A 24,276-nucleotide genomic window follows, 5' to 3' on the forward strand; every position below is an offset into this window, starting at 1 on the left:
TGGTCTATTTCCAATTCAATTCTATCATTGCCTTAATTCATCAGATTACCATTCTGCTGTATTTCAGCTGCTAAACTAATCCTGAGCCTGTCAGCTGCATATCTCTTGATAATTATTGCAGTTACGTTAAATTTTAAACAATTCTTTGGCTATCTTTCATTTCCTTAACTATTCTATATATTGATTCAAAGTCAAGACCGTCGCTCTTGATATTATATATCTATATATCTATCTACCAGTTCATACAATCCTATGGACAGATAACAAACTGAAATTTAAATTAACCATTTGTTATCACATTTCCAAAATATATGAAGGGTACAACAATATTGTTGCATTGTTTTTCGGATGACAGCTTCAATATATATGCTTAATTTATTTTGCACGTATAAGCAACCACAACTGACGCAGGTGGCGCTGTGGGTTAAACCACAGAGCCTAGGGCTTGCCGATCAGAAAGTCGGCGGTTTGAATCCCCACGACAGGGTGAGCTTCCGTTGCTCGGTCCCAGCTCCTGCCAACCTAGCAGTTTGAAAGCACGTCAAAGTGCAAGTAGATAAATAGGTAAGGTAAACAGCGTTTCCGTGTGCTGCTCTGGCTCGCCAGAAGCGGCTTAGTCATGCTGGCCACATGACCCGGAAGCTGTATGCCGGCTCCCTCGGCCAATAACGCGAGATGAGCGCGCAACCCCAGAGTCGGTCACGACTGGACCTAATGGTCAGGTGTCCCTTTACCCTTTACCTTTACTGCAATATTGTTGCATTGTTTTTTGAACGACAGCTTCAATATATATAATGCTTATTTTGTATGTATAGGCAACCGCAACTGAGCTCTCCTAGGACACTGAAAAGCTAGACAGCTAGAAACTAATACACTTATGTTCAGTGATGCATCATATACATAAGTGTAAAATATGTGAAATTTGCTATTAACCCCTCAAATACAGTATTCATTTGACAAAAAACAAGTTTTGGTGATTATTATTCAGAACAAGAGCCAGCAAGTGAAATCCAGGGGAAAGTATACAAAATTATCAATTTTATTAAAATATTTGTCCCTTGTGGTTCTTTCCCATTGTTTATTTACCTCTCATGCCTTGAAGAATTCCAATCACAGTGTATGATCAGCTTCAGGGTCAGTAGCCCAAGAGTATTTTATGTTTATTTTGCTATTTACTTGTAAACCCCTTGAGTTTTGGATTGGTTCTTTACCATCTCTAGATTCCAAACTGGCAACATTTATGCATTTCTAACAAAATCTATTTATTGCCTCCCAAAAGGTGGGGGGAGATGACAGTGCAAAGGAAATATACAAGATAGTTAATAATCGTTATTCCAGTGGGTTAAACTTGTTCAAACTCACACACTCTTAATTTCTTCCCTAGCTCTATTTTCCAAATGTGTAAAAATTGTCAATTTCTTCATCGCTGCCATGTCCATTTCCCTGTTTAGTATTTCCAGTGACTTGCCTGTATAATTTTTCATTAACTAGCAAATTTCAGAAAATGCAAATTTATCAGCATTTCAAGAGTACCTCTAACTATTCCCAGGCGTGTATATTTAAAATAAATCACCCGGCTATGCACCAGTTTGTGCTAGTTCTGCAAAAAGTGGAATATTGAGTGCTTCTTCCCTTGCTACAACACCTACTCATGATGTAGCAGTGCTGTGTGTTGAAGACAAAATTGTTATTTTTATGTCAGGGGGGGGGAGAGAGAGACTTGCAATATTTCACCAGCACAGAAAACAATACTGTATAAGCCTTTTGGAAACAGTAGAAATTATTATCTGGCACCAGTAAGGGAAACACAAGGAAAGAGGAACCTTATTTTTTTTTTTTAAGAATCATAGAATACAAGTTGGAAGATACCCTGTGTTGTCCAACCCCCTGCAATGCAGGAATCTTGCAATGCAGGCATATTTTGCCCCACGTGAGGCTCAAACCTGCGACTCTGAGATTGAGAGTCTCATGCTCTACCGACTGAGCTATCCCACCTTAGGGCTCATCAACACTTACTTTTGCTCTGCATTTCTAGGCAAAGGTTTCCAGGACCATGTTTGAGCCCCCCTTTTTGCCCTGGCGCTTTGCCTGTGAATAGAATTGCCATTTGCTCTGATAAAAAAAATCAGTAAAGAGTGGGTGGGGGAGAGTGCAGATTTGTGCCTAGAAAAGTGTGGGACGACACCTTAATGTGGTTGACAACCTGCCTCTCTCTCTCTATAGGAAGATTCCCGCAGGGAAGAATCATATCACAGCAGGGACTCGGGGTTAGCATTAAACACAGTTGGCTCTGTGGCACAACTGGATTTAGGATCCAGCCAGTTTTGAGAGCGTTTAAAAAAAAGGCCAAGCCTATTAACTAATTTATTTTTCAGGTTTGTGATTCTTCAGATTGGTGGGTATTTTCTCTGCATCAACACCAGTAATTGGCTGCCATGGCAACTTGGCCCGCTGTCTTCATACCAGGCAGGTCATAACAAAGCAGGGAGGGGCAGGGGGAAGATACATTATGCACTTTATTAATATCCTATTATCTTGTACCTGTTTTAAGCCCGTCCTTTTCCAATTCTCTTAACTGTTTGATGTATTATGTTCCTCAATTGCATCTCTCTTTCTATAAATCTTGACCCTTATTTCTTTCTTATTGTAGGTCTAGGGCTTTGTGTGTTCTACTAACCCTTTGCACTCTTTCTCTTTGGCTGTTATTTATGCTTTGAATCCTGTATACCAAGAGCAAACTTATTGTCCTAGAGTGTATCCTTATAAAGTCAAAATGCCACCATCCATGCACAAGAGAGAATGTCCTGGAGATACATTTTGGCACCAGGTAGACCTCTTCCCTTTACTGGGTATTATTATTATTATTATTATTATTATTATTATTATTTTACAATTGTTATTAAAACAATGCACAATAGTGATGCAATATGTTATGTTTTAACCTAGGCACAAACCAAGCCCTACTTGTGTCTTCAAAATATATATTTGAAGTTCTTTTAAATGCTTTTTTAAAAGCCTCAAGAACACAGCTTTCCCTATTCAGTCTTACTTTTTGTATTAGAGCAAAGTAATCTTATTTTATAATATAGAATAAATTACAGAAGACCTGCATGACTCTAAATCTATTTTCTTGAAATACCTTTTAGACCCCTAAAATGTTGTTGTCGTTGTTACTACCCACCCTTCACCAGATGAATCACCAGATGAATCACCCCATCCAACAGAAAAAACAGCCACATGCAATGTAAAACCATGATGTTTAACAAATCACAAGTTAACCATGAGTTGCTCTACAGATAATCAAGCCATGGCTTATTTCTATGAAGTGTGGTTCGTTTTCATCTGCTTTTGCCTCATGCCTTTGTAGTTTGGTGAGCTTCTGTGGTGGGGTCAAATAAACCATGGTGATATGTAATGACAAGCCAGCAAAACAAAACAAAACAATGTTCTAAACAGGCACATCCAACAGGTAGATCATGACCTGAAACCCCCCCCCCCCCATGGGCCTTCCTCCTTCCTAAAAAAAAAAGCTCAACAACTTTGACCTGAAACCCAAAGGAGGGGGTAGCTCACTGCCAGTTTTTAACTCTGTGAGTAGATCAGCCACCTGTTGTAAGACAACATACCAAGGTTTCAGATATTGGTTTGTTTGCAGTAAACAAATCAGAGTTGAACTGATGGGCAGGGTTCATACATAACACTAAGCTATAGTTTAATAAAACATGGTTTAGCATTATGTGCAAACCAGGCAAGTTAGAGATATCCAGCATTGGGCATACTCAGAGTAGTAGCAGTAGTAGTAATCAGGGCAGTCTCAAGCAGGTCGGCCGCCCTGGCGCTGAGGGGCGGAGATCGCTCTGGCGCCCCCGCCCTCGCAGGGCGCAGCTTGGTTTCAGTGGGTCTACTCTATGCCTAATGTTGGATATCATCCAGATATATACTAGCTATCCTTAGTTCAATCACTGCTATTTGCCAGTTAAATCAATTAATCACTATTAAACAAAAAGACTGCCTTTATCAATTATTTTTTTACATCACTATATATTAGCTATGAGTTTTATGTACTTTGTCAAACTAGTACAGGTTAGACTATGTCTAAACAAGTGCGCCACCAAGCTAAACAGAATCAGAGATAGAAAAACACTGGAAGGCCATAATGCATGGGCAATGGCATACCTTCACCTTAGTAAGAAATAAATTTTGAAAGCCTAGGTTAGATACCATATCTGAAGTTGTTAAAAACTAGAGTAAAGGTATAGGGACCCCTGACTGTTAGGTCCAGTCACAGATGAATCTGGGGTTGCGGCCCTCATCTCGCTTTACTGGCCAAGGGAGCCGGTGTTTGTCCACAGACAGCTTTCCAGGTCATGTGGCCAGCATGACTAAGCCGCTTCTGGTGAACCAGAGCAGCGCACAGAAATGCTGTTTACCTTCCCGCCAGAGCAGTACCTATATATCTACTTGCACTTTGACGTGCTTTCGAACTGCTAGGTGGGCAGAAGCTGGGACCGAACAACGGGAGCTCACCCCGTTGCGGGGATTCGAACCGCCAACCTTCTGATCAGCAAGCCCTGGGCTCTGTGGTTTAGACCACAGCGCCACCTGCGTCCCATAAAAACTAGAGTACCATCAGTAATTACTTTCAGCTTGGTATTTGAAGGAGTAGCAATGCCACTGCAAGCCTGTATTTGCAATGGAGTCATGAAATATGCCTATTGATTCTTTTCATAGGTGTGTACAGACTTTAAATTAAAACTTTTTAGTGGTAGTGGAAATAGGCCAGTTGTCCCTTGTAGTCCCTTATCTTCACAGTTTCAATGCTGTGGAAAAGATGGAAGAGACAAGTAAAAAAACTACCTTTATTTTTTCTTCTTCATCTGTTACATATTTTTAAACAGGGATGTGTTTTATTATTCAGACATTCAGGCAATGTTGATTTCATTAGTTTAGACAGGGAAAAAGCATATAAATGCAAACATTGTTGGCTTAACCTGAACATAAACTGCATAACTTACTACTGACCAGTTGTGTGTTGCGAGGACAAGGTCTTCCTTAGCATTAAAGTGGAGTATGTAAAAATATTGCTAAATAGCCATGACTAGATTCTGGTCTTTGCAGTAAACAAACAGGTTTTATATTTTTTTAAATCTTCAAGTCCATAATTGGATTATGTGTAAGGAGTTCAGATCATATAAACACTGTACAGGCCAAAGAAACCCTTGAAGATGAAATTGAACAGGTGTATGATAGGATACTGCACATATTTACAAATATTATGAAGAAAAATTTGGTCAAATACTGCAAAGAAAGTGTTCACATTAGGATGGCTACCTTCTCAGCTCAAATAAAAATTAAAAACTCTCATTGGGAGTTTAAGACATTATCAATAATACAAACAGGTAGAGTGAAAACTTTCGACCAAGTAATATAGTCTATGTTTTAATAGGCCAGGTTCAAGCTTGTATACCAAGGATTTACTAAAGTCATTAACAGCAACAGTGACAAACAATGACCAGATCTGCACAATGTGTTCTTATGTGCACCTAATTCAAGACAATGCACTGCACTTTTGGCTGTTAAGGGGGGGAAATAAATTACAAAACAATCCCTGTAAATGCAATAATGAATCCAAAGGTGTGCATTTATCGATTTTAATACACATTTTGAATGTTACCACAAGATATTAAAAATAAATAAGTATGCCCAAAGGCATGCACTGATAGACAAAGTTATTAAAAGTTAGCTCTAGGAGGCTCTTTTTAAAAGGAAACAAACCATTTGAGTTTTGGTCAACAAATCCGTCTAGCCATTTTACTTCCTTTGCTCCATCTCCACATGATGCTGGCAGCTAAACATGACAAAAGCACACCTCTGTCATTATGGCTTTAAATGAAACAATGGGGGGGGGCTGCCTTTTCTACTGAACAGTTCACTTGTTCATAATACAGGCACTTCAAGGAGCTCTGAGGAAAGTACCTGACCAAGGCTGTTAACTGTTTCTTAGTGTCGCAATATTTCACCAAAGCGTAAGAAAGTTCCAGGAACCTCCGGCTGTGATCAGGAACTAAGGGCTAGCATTCATTAAAGGCAGTATTACATCCAATCCATTTCTTTTCTTAAATCAAATAGCAAAATAATTTACAAACAGACCTAAATTGTGTTACATGGCACATCCAGACCTTCACTTTGAAACTTGTTATTCAGCACTAGCTTTTGATTAAATTTTTTTGAATGTATTCCCCGATTCATGTTCACAGTTATTTCTTTGTAGTGTGTTTTTTCAGAACTCCTAAGCATTTTTCTGTTGAAGTTTCAGCCTTTGTGTCGGACATAACTGGAAGCACAACTTGCATTATACAAACATTATTTCTGTACAAGCACTATTGCCACTTCTACTACACTGCATTTCAATTAGAGGCACAACAAAAGCTGAGTTTTAAATCCAGATTTTACCAACAGTGATTCACCCGCTCCCCTAGAAACCACAGCACAGACTTTTGGCATCAGAGGACTCCTTTTCTTGCTTCTGTCTCAGTACCACTAGGCAGTGACTGTACCATGTTTTCTGGTAGGATTTAATGGTAACAATTTTGCAAATGCAGTACCTTCAAAGCAATGGGGGAAGGGGAAATCAATGCAAGTGTTACTGACAAAAGAAATCTTAAAGCAAGATGTATTTCAAATGTTTGGGTAGTTATGCTTTCATGTCCATTGTTCTCTGAAAAATCACCTGCTTTCGGTATGGCATCAGAAAAACCTCAGCACAAGCCAGGTTTATGAAATATCTGGTCTTCAGCTAATCACTGCTAATGTTTTCTATGACAGTTTAGTTTTGCTGGAGGAAAGAGCAGCATTTTTCCCCATTGGTCCAGTATCTTAGTGGTCAAATATATACTCATGTGGACACAGACTTAAAGCTTCCAGAAGAGATGATCCAAACTAAATATGTTGAACCACCAAATCAAAGCAAGTATGAGGACCTTCTCATTGAAATAGGGGTGCCAGAAAAACGTGTGGTCACTAATCACGATATAGCAGATGAGCAAGTAAGTAATTCCCCATGGTCTGCCTTCTTCCAAAGTCATTTGTGACGCTGAATGGTTTTCCTTTTCCTTCGCTTGAAAAAACAGCAGCACCTGCAATTGTGAAATGAAAACGGTCTTATATGCAGAACAAGGCATCTCTGATATAAATACCATGCTAATATAAATACAGTTAAGAAAATTAAGCCAGTTCAAAGCAGGTTAAAGACAACTCACATCGACTTATAGGGAAATAAGTATAATAAAGCAGACTTCTAAAACATTTCATCATCTGATATCTATGCAGATGGTGCAATGTAGATAGTAAAGTTATGTGGAATCAATATCTATGAGGGGGAAAATAAGCACAACACAAGGCAACAGATCCCTGTACATTGGTTTCATTGGCTACTAACAAACAGTAGATGAACTAGGCATGGCAATGTTTGAACATAAATCTGTAGGCATATTTTGTGTGCCTTTGGGGGCTGGTTTATCTGTTGTTATTTTTAAAGAATGTGATGGAGTTGAATCTTTTGGTTTTGACATAAGCAATATGTGTCTGAATCAAGAGAATGGCTTGTAGGAATGGCTTTCACTTTTTAAGGTTTTGTTTATATAGTGAAGAATTACTTATATGACCTCTTTTACCATTCGATAGTGTTAATGCCATCAGTAAGTGATAAATGTTGACAGTTACACTATAGCATTATGTGTAGCCAAACAGGAAAGAGAGGTGGTGGATGTTTGTACCAGTTTATTTACTGGTGACATAACATTCCACCCAACTGCTCTCAGGTCTTTATACAGGAAATGGAGCAGGCTATGTCCCTGCTCTAGCAAGAATGTATTCCTGCCTTTGTGAAAGCAACCAAGCAGCTTAGGCATTAAAGTGCGAAATGTCAAAAGATGAACACTACAGCAAAATCCTGAATGTCTTGAGTAAAAATGACACTGCTTACTTCTAAAACATTGCAAAGCTGGGGGGATCTCTGCCCCATGTCTGTTCAGTATTATTTAACGTCAAGATAGAACTATAACTGCATCTCTGCAGAAATCCACCTGCTCCATAAGAAGTTTTCACTAAACATGCAATCCCAAAGCACTTAAGGGTTTTTTTTTAAAGTTAAGCACCTAATCCGTAGGTACCTATAGTAGCTGTTTCAGGACAGATCTAATACATTCTTCCCGCCGCTAAGCTTTCAGAAGCTGATTCTTATATACTCCACAAGCTAAATATTCCAAATTTTCTTATGGATTTAACACTGTATTCAACACTGAATGGCATATTCAAGGTTACCAAAAGTTTGCATGGTGGTTACTGAATATCTATCCTAAATAAAATGTTGATGCTGTTGCACTTGGAGATGCTGGTAAAAAGCACTGTGAACCACAGCATGGACAGTTAAACTCCAAGAACAAGTTCAGGAGAGTATCTAGGTTATTTGACATCAGCCACCAGGACAGAAATACCAAAGATGAATCCCACTTTTCCCTCAGAAATTCAAGGACCTGGAGCAATCATAATATTAGCTTTTCTGGATTTGGTCAAAAACGTCTAGTGCCCATCCTGTTAACCAAGAAGCAATTCTTCTGGATTACATGAAAACATAAGCCAGAGCTCCATGTCATCAACTGACTGATAATACTGCAAAAGCTCCAAAGCTCACAGTTAATTTCTCCCTAATTTTTAATACAGATACTGAATATGGTGAGTAATACAGAACCCTGCAGTATGCTGCAAAATAAGTCCCAGGATGACAAGCAGAAATCCCCTTTTCCCCTTTCAACAGCCTATATGGACTATGCTACAGAACATGAGACCCAGTTCTAAGTATTAGAGAAAAGGCCACTGAAAACACAGTATGGTCTTAAGAGACACAGGTCGTACAACTGACCACACTCTCCCTTACTGAGTGTGAATTCCCTCTGTTCACTTAAACTTGGCACCACCATTTATCAGGGGTCATGCTAACCCCAGTGAGGCCAGCAGAGAGAAAGTGGGAGGCAAATTCACTCAAGAAAAGCTGCTATCTTTGTAAACCAAGAAAACCTTTAAAAGGGGGAGCCACCACAGAAAAGGCCCATTCTCCTGTTGCTGCCATCCAGAGCTCCTGCGGAGAAGGCACACAAAGATGGGCCTTATATGATGGTTGCAGGATCCAGGATGGTTCATATGAGGAGAAGCGGTCCTAGAGGTATTGTGTTCCTCAGCTGTTTAAGGCTTTCTAGGTCAAACCAGCACTTTGAATTGGGCCTGGAAACTAATTGGTAGTGCAGTCGTATCAGCAACCTGGCTGCTGAATTCTGCACCAACTAAAGTTTCTGAACTGTCTTCAGAGGCAGCTCCATGTATAACACATTGCAGTAATCTAACCTAAAGGTTAACAGAAATTAAGCTATCCCTGTGTCCAGATAAGAGGTGTAGCTGGGGCACTAAGCAAAGCTGATGGAAGGCACTCTGTGCCACCAAGAGCACTTGAGTTTCACACAACAGCAATCAATCTAGGAGTACCCCCAAACTGTGTACCAGCTCCTTCAGAGGGAGTATAATCCCATCCATCCAATTTAGGGAACCACCCATTAACAGTGTCTCAGTCTTGTCACGCTAAAATGACAGTCAATTTTGGAAGGCTTGCTTGAATGAAGATATTATGCAAATCCAAAAGTGATTAACTTTGGATATATTAATAGTAGCCCAATTTCTGATTGTAGCCAATTGAAAATAGGCTCAACCCCAACCATATCAAAGAGGCTTAATAAAATCTGGGTGATTCTGAGAAGCATAATTCTAAGTATTGTAAATTCAAACATTATTTAACCTTAGTGGATTTGACTAATCTGCTCTCTACTTTAAATGGTTTAGTACTGTGTTTTTTATTCCTGTTTTCTGTGTTTTGTTCTACAGTTTTATTTGTGACTTTGTGTGCATTTTTATTTTATTTTATTTGCTAGACCACCTTTGTTATTAGGTGACCTAAAAATAATCTAGTGAAATAAAAAAAATATGAGGAACAAGGAGGGCACACCAGGTTTGGGAAGGCTGATGTAAACAATTATTAAAACACATTACGATAAGAGTTGAATAAATTGATGCTAATACATGCATAACACTATCCTCAACATCACCCTGTTTATTTGGACAAATACATATTTCATAAAATGTTGCAACTGCTTTGTTTGCATTAAAAAGATATCCACACAACTGTAGAATACCAGTTGCAGCCAATGATATGCTCTTAACTATAAATGGTCACTAGAGGGCCTCACTTTCCCATTTTATAACATACAGTTACTATTCTGAGATGTTTCTACTATCTATCCCCTTTGAGGCAAAAATTCCAAGTCTGAGAGAAAAGTGGATACATACTCATGACCTGTAACACAGAAGAAGGCATTTATAGTCTACATGAACTTATACTGCCCTGGTACTAAAAGCTATGAAATGATTTAGGACTTAATTGCTTTGTGCAAACAGTAGTTAACTATTTTCAGGACCTTTGTTCTCACTGCAGCTTCTCGGAGTTAGGCAAATGCAAGCAAAACTAAGCTGCCCTGTGCAATGTCATAGGTCTATAATATAGTTGATTTAACAACTTCTCTGCTCCCCACCTACAAAGTAAAGTGTCAAATCTTGTCCAGGCTGAGAGCCAAGGCATGGGAAAGGAAATCTCCTTTTCCCTTAACATCTGTATATGTGACCTTTCCCATCATTTACTTTTAAAATGTGCCTGCACTTCAGGATTTTCCAGCTCTATTTTATAGGTTTTTAATTTCTCGTGGCTTACAGCAACTTTGGCTTTGGCTGTCCAATTGTTTTCAGGAGTTTTTCCTCCTCTCTTCAAGTTCTGCTGGGGAAACTAATCTGTTTCTTGGAAAGCATACTAACCTTTTAAACAACAACAACTGGTTTTCTATATTCCTGGAAAACACGATTGTTACAGCCAAATGATGGGGTTGTGGAGATACAAATGTGCATCAAAGAGCTGCAAAATAAAGCCACAAGCCAGGCTTATCTAGATGAGACAGCCTCAAAGTACTGGAAACCCATAAGTTTGCAGGAGTACAAAAAGAGCTCAATGAGAATGGTGCCTGCTCAGTGGGTACAGAACACACTGCCTGTTGTAAAGAAGGTGGCCCTAAAAACATGGGGCAGGGAGAATGAAATATTCTGGAAGAGAGCATGGCTGACTATAAACATGAATAGGAGCACTGCACACTGCAACATTTTATTGGTTTCACATGCTCCTTCTGTCTCTGATATTCAATTTGTTATTTCCCACACCATTAAATAGCAAGCAGCAAAAATTCCACTCCGTTTCCTATGCCTCGAAGGGCTGGTCCAGGCCAATTCCCAACAAGGAGGCAATATTTGTAGAGAGCAACAAAAACAGACAGCATAGCTCAGGCTGAAGGGGGAAGCAGACCCCAGATGGACTCTTGGTGGCAGCTACTGATGCTCTTTTACCAGGCTTGTTGTCAGCAGCTGCCAAGGGACCGACCTTCTGACAATGCATGAACACCAAGAAATGCCCAGCCAGGCTGAATCCTGTTGCCAGGCCTACAACCAAATTTAAAACAAAAACAAAAAACAAAGGGAATCTCATGAAAAACTCCGAAGAATTTAGAATTCCACCTGAAACATATGTTATGTTTCAAGGTGACTTCCTTTCTAGGTGAATAGAAGCTTAGATACCGATTGTAAACTATGGTAGCCAAATGTGATTTAGAGCTAAGAAAGCCAGTTAACAATTATTTATATTTTCCAAAGGATTCCAAGTGTGAATACTGAAATACTATAGAGGCTATGATCACAGGGATAACAGTGGGTTGTTAGTAAGCTTATATGTCCACCTACAACAAATGAAGGACAAACATACAGAATACTAGAAGGCATTCAAAGAAAGAAAACAAAGAGAGACAGATTTAGGGAGCAGAATTTTAAGAAGGGGGGGACCTGAGAGGATGAAGTGAGAGCATAAAGAGCAACATTTGGTCTTTTGTCATTTCCTCCTCCTCACATGCAGAGCCACACACCTACGAATCTCCTATTTCCCACGTTTCCTCCCATTTATCTCATGTAATTACTAATGGGTGGTGGAAAGGTATGGTGACAGACAAACAGAGCAGGTGACTCAAATCAGCTACCAATCAAACTGCCAAGAAAAGGTTGGATTGAGCTAACAGATGTAAAGATTTGCCAACATCTCCATCTTAATAGAAAAAGCATCTAACCCACCTACCCAACTCCCTCCCCTTCCCCACTCTTCTCAGTACTGAGAAATGAAGCTGTCAGGAAGGTATGCTTCTTAGTAGTGTAATATCATTCACCACTTCAAGGAAAAGGGCTACAGCGTGGGGAAGGAACACAGAACAAGTGCATTTCTCCAGCATCTCAAATAAACTCCACCTCACTGCTGTCTCGGAGAGAATAAAGATGACGGACTATAGCTCAGAGCAGCTGTTTTGCATGCAAAACAACCTGGGTTCAATGCTCTGCAACACTAGGTAGGGCTGGGAGAGATTCCTGTCTGAAACTATGAGGAGTCACTGGCAGTCAAGGTAGACAATATTGAGTTAGATGGACCAATGACCTGACTCCTATGCTCCTTTCTGGCCTTCAGTTAATCTCTAAACTGGATCAATGCTTCTATAAGATACAGGGAAATTGCCTGGGAGGAGGGAGCTACTTTCATTAGTGAAAATAAAACTGGTGGCTTAGGCTGAGGCTTTGAATCAGGGTGTCTGAATGAAATCAAGGCAATTTAACTCATGATTTGAATCAGGAAGAAGAAGAAGAAGAAGAAGAAGAAGAAGAAGAAGAAGAAGAAGAAGAAGAAGAAGAAGAAGAAGAAGAAGAAGAAGAAGAAGAAGAAGAGGAAGAAGAAGAAGAAGAAGAAGAAAGTATGAAGATGAAGCTTGCCACTGATTCTGCATCAAAACAATGGTGTAAATCTGACTACTAAACCATGTTATTTTACAGTTAGTACTTTTACACTTTTCATTCTTACCACTAGACTTTGCATCCCTTTGCCACACAATATATGCATTGCATAGGTTTTCTTTGTTTAGCCTGGAGACGGAAATGCTTTTAAAATATTCTTGTTTAACAGTGCAATCCCATGCAGATCCACTCAGAAGTAAGTGCCACTGAGTTCAGTGGGCTTACTCCTAGGCAAGTGGATATGACTACAGCCTAAATTTGGGGATATTTCAAGTGGTCGAAGTTGTTGGACTGCAACTCCCATTATCCCTGACCACTGGTCATGCTGGTCAGTGATGATGGGACTTGTAGCCCAACATCTTGAGGGCAACATAGATTACCCCTGGAATATAGTGACATGCACATTCAGCTGTTTTATATTCACTTCTTTCCAATGTTGCTTAATTCTGCTTCAGTGCCTTGGCCCAGTCCTACTCTAAAAAAAAAGCAATAGTAAATTCAAATGACGTGTTCATGGCTGCTAGGTAGGGTTTCTTTGTACAATCAAGCAGCATAAAAAAATATGAAATAAATGAAATAGGTAGGGTGGGAAGGTGAAAAAAGAGAACAGAGTACTGCAGTTTTAACTGTTACATTTCAGCAGAGGAATTTCAGCAAGCATAGTTTGCATGACTCCATCACAGGTTGAAGTAATGTAAGATAGCTACTGGATGGACCAGAGCAATTTATGTTAATCAAGATTAAAATGAAATGGATATGGTTGGTAGGCAGATCAATATGGTCATCTTTTGAGAAATTATCCAATGGGTTTTTATTTATGTAGAAATGTCAAATTTTCCCCTCCAAAAAGGGCATTTCTCCCTATTGCACTTAGGCAGTAAATAGCCTGTCACTCAAGGAACTACCCTTTGCAGTTTGGGAGGGTTTTCCCCCCCCCCCTAGCTCCTCAGTGTTGGTGGGGGTTTTGGAACAATGTGAGAAGTTGATTTTTTCACCAGCTGGTTCCACTGATGTCTTCCAATCTAACTCTAGGACATAATCATAAACAATATCCAAGGTTATGGAAGGGCTATACCTGCCACTGACTCTGCTGGCATTGCAACACCTATTTGCACAGGCATTAAAAAAATGCTAGCATTAGTTTGTTGTTTTAAGGAGTCCTGCTGACTCCATAATGTATTTTTTATGATTGTGCTGCCATTAAGTTTGTTTTATCTGTTCTGCACAGCTCTTAGGTCATCTGTACTTTAATTGATTAGTAACATGCCCTAAAATCTTGCTATAGGACTGAATAAAAGTATACTAAATAAACAAATAAGGTAAAGCAAAAGTTGTGGAACTGCACATGAACAATTTCCACATGTACACAATAGTTCACATAGACTTGACATATACACAGTTCAAGAAGAAATGTTCTCTAGTCATTTGCACTTCCCACTACTGTTGGCATCAACATGAGCAAGAGCCAGCACGAAAGAACTTCCCACATTCATCCCAGGTTTGTGCAAAGATAAAGCTAGCTGAGAGCTCATTTGTACTGAAAAGGGATGACTGCGATACCATACGTGATGCATGTAAGGATGTCATCAGTGAAAAAATATTTTCAGTCAGTGCGGTAATGCTTCTTTTGAAATGCATCTTTGCCTGCTCGTTCTGCAGTGCATGGAAATTTTTCCTAGGCAGGTGCAAAACTTTCACTTCAAATTATAGCCAGAGGCACACTATTTTTGTGACAAGATTTTGCAGGAAGTCTGATTATCATTTCCAGTTCTAGATAGGATATATTATTGGTCCATCCCCCAAAGAGTTTTCTTCTCTGAATGAGATGAACAAAGCAGTATTTTCACTTTAATTATTTGTTTTATTTGCCATGACTATTGTGTACCTGACACCATGCTTGTTCTGTAGCTTTACTAAGACAGGTTTACACAGCTTTCATCAAGGTATCTTAGGCTGTGACCTCTACCAATATATTTATGTTAGCTTGTATATTATTATAGCCTATGTTTAAACAAATACACTGGATTTTGTTATTTTAACCTTAACATGCTTCGAGAAAATGTCCCTATGTCTTCCAATTGTCTGGTGCAAATACTAAACAACAGAAGTTTGACAAGCTCTTCCACCACTTTAGAAAATCTGCCATTTAGTTACAGAATTACTGAATTTTCCGGCATATAAGACAACTTTTTTAACCCAGGAAAATCTTCTCAAAAGTCGGGGGTCATCTTATATGCTGGGTCATCTTATATGCAGCCGCAGAAGCGATTTCTGGCGCTGTGGACATTTTGGATATTGGCAGCACGGTGCTGGAAATCACTTCTGCGCCTGTCCAGATGCGATTTTTGGCTTCCGGACATGCGCAGAAGCGATTTCTGGTGCTGCGGACATTTTGGATATGGGCAGCGTGGGCATGTCCGGCCCACGGATGATCGTAGGAAGAGGGGTAGTATTATATGGCGGGTATATTCCAAACTCTATATTTTAACTGGAAAAGTTGGGGGTCGTCTTTTACGCCCAGTCGTCTTATACGCTGGAATATATGGTAGTAAATCAGTATGATAAAAATTAGCTTTGTGCAGATTGCGTTCAGCAATGAAGTCAGGGAACACGCAAAAGTATGAATTTGAGAAATGCAAATGTACACAGATTAAGCTATCAGTTAGCAAATAATTACCAATGACTAAACTTTCATAAATATAGGTGTACTGACATCTGCTATAACCTAGTGGCAATAGTGCTTTAATTGTTTATGATGTTAGGACCTGAAAAAATAGCCTGCCCTCTATAATGGCATACCAATAGGTAAACTACTGCATATAATCATTGACATTAAAACAAAAATTTAGAAGTATTAGATAAAAGTACACCAAGATTTGAAAAACAAGCAGGAACAGAAGCAGGCAAAAGTGCTCCGCGATAAGGTAGTAGGTTTCTCATGTTAAAAAAGACCAATAGCAAAAGCCATTAGAATTCATTTGAAATGGTTTTCCAATTTTACTTTGCTCTTGAGAGCTCTTTTGTTTTTAAAATGCTCTGGAGCCTTTTCTGCCTGCCTGCACTTTAGAACTCACCACATGTTCAACACTTTCTGGCAGCTAATACAAAGAAAATACAAGGGGGAAAGAGAATCAGAATGCTATCCATTGTAAAAGTGCTGCATTTTGCATATATAACATAACACTGAAGTTATCAAGAAACCAAAACTATATTTTACAGTACAACAAATGCACAAACTTTGCTTCTTTGCTATGCAATTTGTTTTGCATAATTTTCAATGGGGGAGTCCCATGCCTGCATGCAGAGGGGTTCTTTTAGGTGTCAATAAAGCCCTATTCCTTTTACCACTACCACATCACTGGTGTATGAGGGTATTGAGTTATTTGGAGTTAAGAGAAAAGGGTACTTACATGGGTTTATGAAAAGATGCACCCACCTCCAATTTACTGTACTAATCAGGTGGAGGAGGGAAGAAATATACTCTGTTGAGTCCCTAGAAAGGGACTCAAGCTGCAGCCTTCCCTAGAGAATAGCTGCACTCATTTGCATTCTTTTGGGTAAGTAGTTTTGAGAGCTTTCTAAGTTAAAAAGTGACAAATACAAGCAGCGATTGGAATTGAAGCACTTCAACTCAACTCGCATGGCCACATGTACCTTGGGGGCCCCTGTGATTTGCAAAGCTGCATCTAAAGCGCAGCATGAATGCCCCTACTGGGTAGTACTATGACACTGCCCATTTTAAGCAACAGAAATCCCTCCCATGTCAAGCATTTGTTCCCTCCAATCTGTCCTATCTTGAGAACCAGGTACTGAAAAACTAAAAGGCTCCTATACCCTGGGAGGTTTTGCATTGTGTGGAAATAAGAAAACCTCAATTTTTAACAAGTTTAAATGCAAAACTACTGTAGCAGTTTGTGATTTGCTAGTTTAAGTTATGAACTAAAAATCATGGAAATTACACTTGGAAAGACAGACTAACTCACACATTCAGTGCCATAACATGTGATGGTAACATAGTGATTATTTTGTATAAGACAATACTGTACGTACTTTGTTTCGTCCATTACTTCCACTTCTGTAGGGGCTGTGATGGGTGCATTTGAACGTCCTGCAGTAGGATCATCTGTGTTGAGCTCTCCATTTGTTGAGCTTACAACCTGTAATTACAAGCATTTCCAAAATTCATACACTAGTAAATGCCCACATTTGTGTAGTATTTGTTTCATAGCATAAGGAGCTGAAATTAGTATATTAATGTGTTACTTCTAGGTTATAACTATTTTTCCATTCAAGCCTCATGCATATTTTTACTAAACCTTCTCCAACTGCTTGTAGAAAAAGCCATCTACCCAAAAAAATGACTAGTTAAAGGAGAAAAAATGAAGAACTACTATAATTAGCAATAAAGGATTTTCCGTAAATGGCAACAGCTACTATTAAAAAGAGAACTATATTGTAATATGTAAAGACAGGTATTCACAAACAGCACATTTTCAGCTGTATGGTATAATAATGAAGAACAGGATTACTATGAAGTTTAGCTTTAACTTCAAGCATTGGCAACATTCAGTGGCGCCTCCTGTGGCAACTTGTAAATGCCAGCTGAAAACTTTTCTATTCTGCCAGGCCTATGCAGGCAATGGTTTCCTGGTCTTTGTTTTGAACTTTTTTGTTTTTTAACTTGTTTTAAACTTTGTGTGTTTTTATGTATTATTGTTTTTACTGTTGTAAACTACTCTGATATACTTTTGTGATACAGCAGTATATAAATTTTTTTATAAATAAAATAAATTCTACAAAAGGGAGAAGGAAGGTTTGTCCTATGAATGTCCTGTGAAGGGCCATTTCAATGAAGGTACATGCCCACAAAAACATAATGAATATGATACCAAACACTCTTCAAGCCTTTTCTGCTTCTGAGTATACTTTCACTCTAATAAACAAGAGGTACAATTTCTACCACAGGGTGGAATTAAACATCGCACTATACAAACTTCCTATGTGTGCAAGAATTTCGCATGCCAGATGGAATGATCTCCTCTCTCCCTTTCTGTGTGCCATTCTCCCACCTCGCCATAGCCAATTTCTAGGGTGCAGCAATGGGGAGAGCCCCACTGTGAAAGCAGAAGTCCTTGCACAGGGCTTCCACTGACAGGGAACATTGTCTTAATCCCATCCATAATATCCAAGCATCTGCTTTGCTTGTTACATGGCTCATGGTACTACCAAAGATATGAAAATATCTTTTGGGGGGAAGAGGGGGGTGTATTTCAAGAAATCAAATTAATATAAGCCTGACTTGTTCCTGGCATCAGCCAGTTTTCAGTCCTGCTGGCTACTGGGGTCTGTTTCACCAACACATTTTGTTGAGGGAATGCTCTGATGAACCTCACCACCCTGCTCATCATTAGACATCACCTAGCTCAGGCTTCCTCAACCTCAGCCCTCCAGATGTTTTTGGCCTACAACTCCCATGATCCCTAGCTAGCAGGACCAGTGGTTAGGGATGATGGGAATTGTAGTCTCAAAACATCTGGAGGACCGAGGTTGAGGAAGCCTGACCTAGCTGATGGATAGGAAAATGGCAGGTCAAGATTGGTCTGTGGACCAGCCCTAAAGCAACAGCAAACTGGGAACCTATAGGCATGTCTAAAATATTTAGAAAAAAAACCAAGTGAAATCTGCCTCTCACAATAAATAAGATGTCTGGATAATTTGATGGGGGGGGGACCAGTTTTTAAAAGACCTTTTATAAGTGTTTCAAGTTCCTGCAACACAAGAACTGTGAAAGAGACAATTCATCAGAGCTATTCAGCTGACATTTTCAGGAACTAAGGCAAACTTTTGAAAACAGGAATGTAGGAGGCTAGCTAGTGAAGCACTAACAATGAACGGTATGTTTCTTCCAGAAATCAAAGCAAGTGAGAAAAATGGACAGTCAGAAGAATTTTCTTTTTTATGTCTCACATTGACAAGTCAAATACTGTTAGACAACCAACAAATTTCTCTCCACAACTTGAATCATTCATGTGCTTTAATGGAAGCTGAATAGACAGAATAAAACTGAAGACAGATTTCCCAAAGCACCATAACCACATGTTTGAGACTTTCAAAAAACCCTAATCACTACCAACAGATGCTTTGCTATTCTGTACTTACTAAAATGATAGGTAAATGAGATCAGTGAACTATTTTGAATGCATAAGGTCAAGGCTAAAGCTTTCCATTTTAAGATGCTTTCAGGTGCTTTATAACCGCCGAAGTTAATAATGTAGGCCAATATCTTCCAACACTATAAAAGTATTTTTGAGGCAACAGTACATATGGTCCACCCATTTACAAGAGTGAACACAAAGAACATTTTGTCACACAAGGCTGACTTGCTAGTGATGATGGCAGGTCCTCAGGTCATAGGAGAAGGGATGTGTTCTGTTTAGAAGTGTACACTTTCATGAAAGCAGCACTAGGCTCCCATTAACAGTTTAAAGAGACAACCTATCTCATTGCTCTGGTACTGGGACCTGACCCTCCTATTCCAACTCTTGTGTTTGTTTAGCACTGGCAGCAATCAGTACTGCTGTGCCAGTAAACAATGCTCTGTGCCCGATTCATCTGTGCTGCAAAGGAGATGATAAAGAATGGATTTGCTAACAACCTCTTATGTAGGATCTTAATGTTAGCATGTTGAACAAGCAAAAACACAACACTATTAAAGTGTTATTGAAATCAAGTGGAAAGAACTGCATAGCTATACTCTATTTGCTGGAATAGGCTATTTTTTAAGCTGCAAATGGCACAAGCCTCTCCTGTGCTGAAGTTAAACCAGAAGTACATAGGCTGCATGCTATTGGAAAGAAGTCAAGATTAAAGTTTCAGGTGTGACTACTGAACTGGTTTACTTAAAACAGTTTTTCTTACTTTACAGAAAACTTGTATTTGAGATCTCCCACAAGTTGGACATTTTTATTTCAATATTATGATTCATAATAGCTATTCACAACCTTAAACTCCAATTTTGGCTGTGCACATTTTTTTTGGAAACCAAACCCAACCACTCATTTCAGATGTTACATAACTCCAAGCTCAAACCTAAAATGGTTGAGTTCCTGTGAAGGTAAATTTATTTATTATCCAGGAACCTTATACACCAATCCATGCCAGGAGGACAGGGCCTCATAGAATAGCTAGAAACCTGTGTGTGTATTACACACACACATCATGTAGGCAATAATTTTCAGGAACCTTCTTCAAAGCTCACAGCAACAGAACAGGACTTAAAATATTTCAATAAGTCATATCCATGGACATCTCATTTTGTAATTTGCTACTTAATTTGAGATGCCCTGAAAAATACAAACCATCATGATTCAACATGGAATAATGAGTGAATGGGATATGTTTTTAATTATTTGTTAGATTTATATTCCAGCTTGCCATAAAAAAGTGTCCATGGCAGCTAGAACTGAAAACACAATAGGAACTTAAACCCAGACTTATTACATTGCACCTACAAATGATTCTGATGTAGTCACATATCAGTCGTGGCACAATTGTGACTGCACTAATTTCTATAATCAACTGCTATAAGACTCCAAGCATGTATGGGAAAACTCACCAATTCGCTGCACAAGCACACAAAATCCTGACCAAACGAATAATGCTTATAACACATTTATATTACCAAATCATTTTATAGGAAGATCTGCCACAAAATACTGCAGAAACTTCAAGATTAGCAACTTGCAATTTGTTCCTTTTCCATTAAAGCAGGTCATGGAGGTGTCAGACAACAGTGACAGTCATCTCATTTCCTATAATCACCATTACAACACTAGCTTAGTTCCCACCTTTGTCACTATGGCTATAGCAGAGAACCACTTAACAGAGTCTACTGAACAAAAGCAATGAGATCTCTATATAAATGCAAAGTCAAAATGATTCATTTGTACTACTGTGAGGAGTGAGAATGCTCTCACCAAAATTAACAGCAAAAATAAACGGTGACATTTTGTGTTTTACAATGTCCTTCATGAAGATCAGCAGTGCCTGAAGTTTACCAGTATCAGAAAAATACTCATGAGAGCACTTGTAAATTACAACAGACATTCCTTTCCTTTACATGGATGTTCAACTCAGGGGTTTTTTTTTTAAAAAAATCAATCTATTCTCTCAACAAGCCAGCTTTGGGAGATTATTATTATAATACTGGATACGATAGTAGGTATTTTGGACTGATAGCTAAAATTCCCCCCTGCAAGGGAAGTGGATCCATTTGGATGGGCAACCCTTAGAGACTGATGGAAACTATTCCTTCTGAGCTTCTTCTCTGGCATTGTGCAGCCCAAGTGGCTCCTTGGTATTCTGAGGAGCTATGGGATATGAAGCAAGCTGGACAATTAGAGTGCAAGAGGTACAAGTCTCACCATGAAGCCAACCAAACTCCCATAATCATGCATACCATGTGGCAGTGCAAACAGCAAAGAAGTCACATTTCACAGCCTGCATTGCATCAGTGGGCAGCAAGTTGAACTATCTTGCATGGTCTGGAGATTACAGACACACTGGCTGTAACACTTTTACAAGCACCAAATAATGTTCATTTTGCACTTGCAAATAATCATTCACTTTGGAGCTCCTTGCCCATTGGCATTAGGCAGGTACCCACACTTTAATGTTTTCAGCAACTGCTGAATTATTTTTTGTTTAACTAAGTCTACCAAAAGATGTAAATGCAACAAATATTTTAATCTGTTGTTTTGTTTTAAAATGTGTATTTTAAAAACTGCTTTTATCATTCATTTTAATGCATATTTTATATTTTATGCAAACTGCTTGGAGATTTTGATGATTAAATGGCAAATAAATTTTCTTAAATAGTCTCTGCCTGCTCACTGTGAACTATTGAATCCCAGTTCTATCTCAGCCGCCATTAAAATCGCTCAGTATGAGGAAAGCATTTCGCTTCTATTGTTGTCTAGTACTTGAGACAACAGCATGCTTTAGCTAATCATGACTATGGCTGGACAAAAATATGTCAGAAACCTTCTTTTTGTATCAGTGATTTGTAATTATCAGTGTCATTCAGTAATAAAAAGGAAGACCCTCAATTATCCTTGTATAAGCATTAGTGAAACAAAGTACAAGTGTTGCTAGGATTATGGGAACAGCAAGATTAACCAGTGGACCAATATGATTGCAATTAAAGAAGCAAGAGCTACTTGGGTCCTTATTTTAGATGGAGGAAAGGGAGAGCCGAATCTTAAGAGAACTTCCCATTTGCCACTCAATTTTCATGAGGAATTGGAAGCCCATCGAAAAGGGTCAGCAGATTTCAATGATTAGCTTTTATGCATACACATTCTGTATTTACTGTGAGAAGATTGCTCAATTTTGTCATCAATACCGCTAATACAAATTCAATCCCCTCTGATATGATGGAGCTATAGATACACTTGCAATGAGAAAAAGCAAGCAGAGTATAGAATCACAAGCTACTTCTGAACATGCACTCCAATTCAGTGAAAACCTTCCAAGTGGAAGATGTGAAGGAGATGCATGCGTTCAAACCTCAGCACTGAAATATCTTACATCCAGACCCTGAGAGAACAAGGTCACTCCTGCACAACCCATGTACCACTTAAGAGTTCATTTGCTCTTGTGGCATTAACATATCAGATACATGAGGAAATGGAAAATGCAGCGGCCAGGCATCCCATTTCCTGGCTGTTTAACAAAAATCACCTCTAAAGGAACCAACAGCGCTGATAATCTGTTTGGGGTGGAAGGACATCTGCACAAGCATATTAGATATATAATAGCCTACTATACCAAACCTTATTCTTGGTGGCATAAAGCTTCTTTACATATATTCCAGTAGCATAATATTTTGCAGATATTCTACAGTCCAAATTCATTTGGCCCCAATGTTATTTCTATCACTAACACTGAGTGTCATTCCGTCTATCAAAGAATCATAGAGTTGGAAGAGACCACAAGGGCCATCCAGTCCAACCCCCTGCCAAGCAGGAAGACTTATCAACTCAGTCAACTATACCAAACCCTTCCCTCCCAAATAAATAAATAAATAAAAATCCAGATGAGTATTTTTCTACAAGCATTTGTAGAAATGAAGTGAAATTTTGTGTGATCTTTTTCAGTAAGGATAGTATCACAAAAGGAGCGTGGTTACAAACTTGGTTATGAAGTAGAATTTTCAGCAGAAAATTACACACGTGGCACATGTGTCCAAGGATATAAAGATGTGGAAATATTCATGCAAATAACAGAAAATACCTGTACCGAGCCACCATGTCTGTCAGCTGCTAGGTGAGCTCTCAAGTGATGGGGATTGGCCTGATGGGGGTCCCAAGCTGCCCTGTGGTCTGTCGACTGCCAGTTATACAATGCATTAAGCATGCATGGAAGAGGAGGAATAAGAACCCAGAACATATTAAACACATCATGCGGCTAATCAGCTGTATTCTACATTTTTAAAAAAATTACAGGAACACAAGGGCATCTATGCACATGTAGCATTATGCATACATATGTATTTGAATACAGAAAGACACATGTTTAAAGTTTTTTTAAATATAAAAGTAATTGAAATTGTTCAACAAAAACTTCAAACATGAAACCCCATGCAGAATAGGAATACTTGGGGACATTAGGGGCAGGATAAACTTTGCTTTCTAAAAAGCTCACTTGAATGAGGTGTTCTTAGAAACTGAGATCTACAGTACTTCCATAGCATGCATACTCAATACAATACAGATTGTCATAGATACATTGAATATTTGAAAGCTAAAATTCAAACCTGCCAAAACTGTTTAATCCAAAGCTTAAAGCAGAAGTTAGCATGAGAAACTTAATGTGGTGGTTTACACTAAGGTACTATTTAATTTTTCTATACAAAATGTAAGAATAAAATGAAATTATTTTGACAGATCCACATTTTTACTTGTGCATCAAGTCTATTAAGTACACTGAGTCTTGAGCCAGGCTGCACAAACCTACTCATTTTATAGCCACAAGTTACTCTCAGTTTACTTTTATCCTTAGGCTTGGGGGGAGGGGGGGAACTGCTGAGGGAAATCACAGAATAGATGTAACCAGGCCAGGCTGCTACCACTAGCTTTGGTTCAAAAAAATACTGGCAACTTTGAGCTACAGTTAATATTTGATAGCATATGTAATTCTTAATCAGCCCTTGTTGTAAACATAATCATATAATTCAAATAAAAATGACAGAACCACTTCAAGAAATACAAAATATGTGGGGACAAATTCAGCGCAAGGCTAAGCAGATTG

General features: G+C 38.9%; 1 protein-coding gene across 7 annotated transcripts in view; it reads right to left on the minus strand.

Annotated features, from left to right (window-relative positions):
* Positions 1 to 599: 599 nt before the first annotated feature.
* The window catches only part of CSNK1G3 (casein kinase 1 gamma 3), a 56,296-nt gene continuing 32,619 nt past the window's right edge, over positions 600 to 24,276 (minus strand). For 3 of the 7 annotated variants that reach the window (XM_060280133.1, XM_035099620.2, XM_035099621.2), the window contains 4 exons: positions 23,260 to 23,355; positions 17,017 to 17,123; positions 16,041 to 16,064; positions 601 to 7,136 (listed from right to left, as the gene is read on the minus strand). In XM_060280133.1, coding sequence (XP_060136116.1) covers positions 7,082 to 7,136; positions 16,041 to 16,064; positions 17,017 to 17,123; positions 23,260 to 23,355 — 282 coding nt within the window. In that variant the 3' untranslated portion in view covers positions 601 to 7,081. Of the gene's footprint in view, positions 7,137 to 16,040; positions 16,065 to 17,016; positions 17,124 to 21,043; positions 23,356 to 24,276 lie in introns of those variants that run through there. The other 4 variants (XM_035099623.2, XM_035099622.2, XM_035099624.2 and 1 more) reach the window with 4 other exon arrangements.

The sequence above is a fragment of the Zootoca vivipara genome, chromosome 11 (genome assembly GCF_963506605.1).
Source record: "Zootoca vivipara chromosome 11, rZooViv1.1, whole genome shotgun sequence".
Classification (NCBI taxonomy): Eukaryota; Metazoa; Chordata; class Lepidosauria; order Squamata; family Lacertidae; genus Zootoca; species Zootoca vivipara.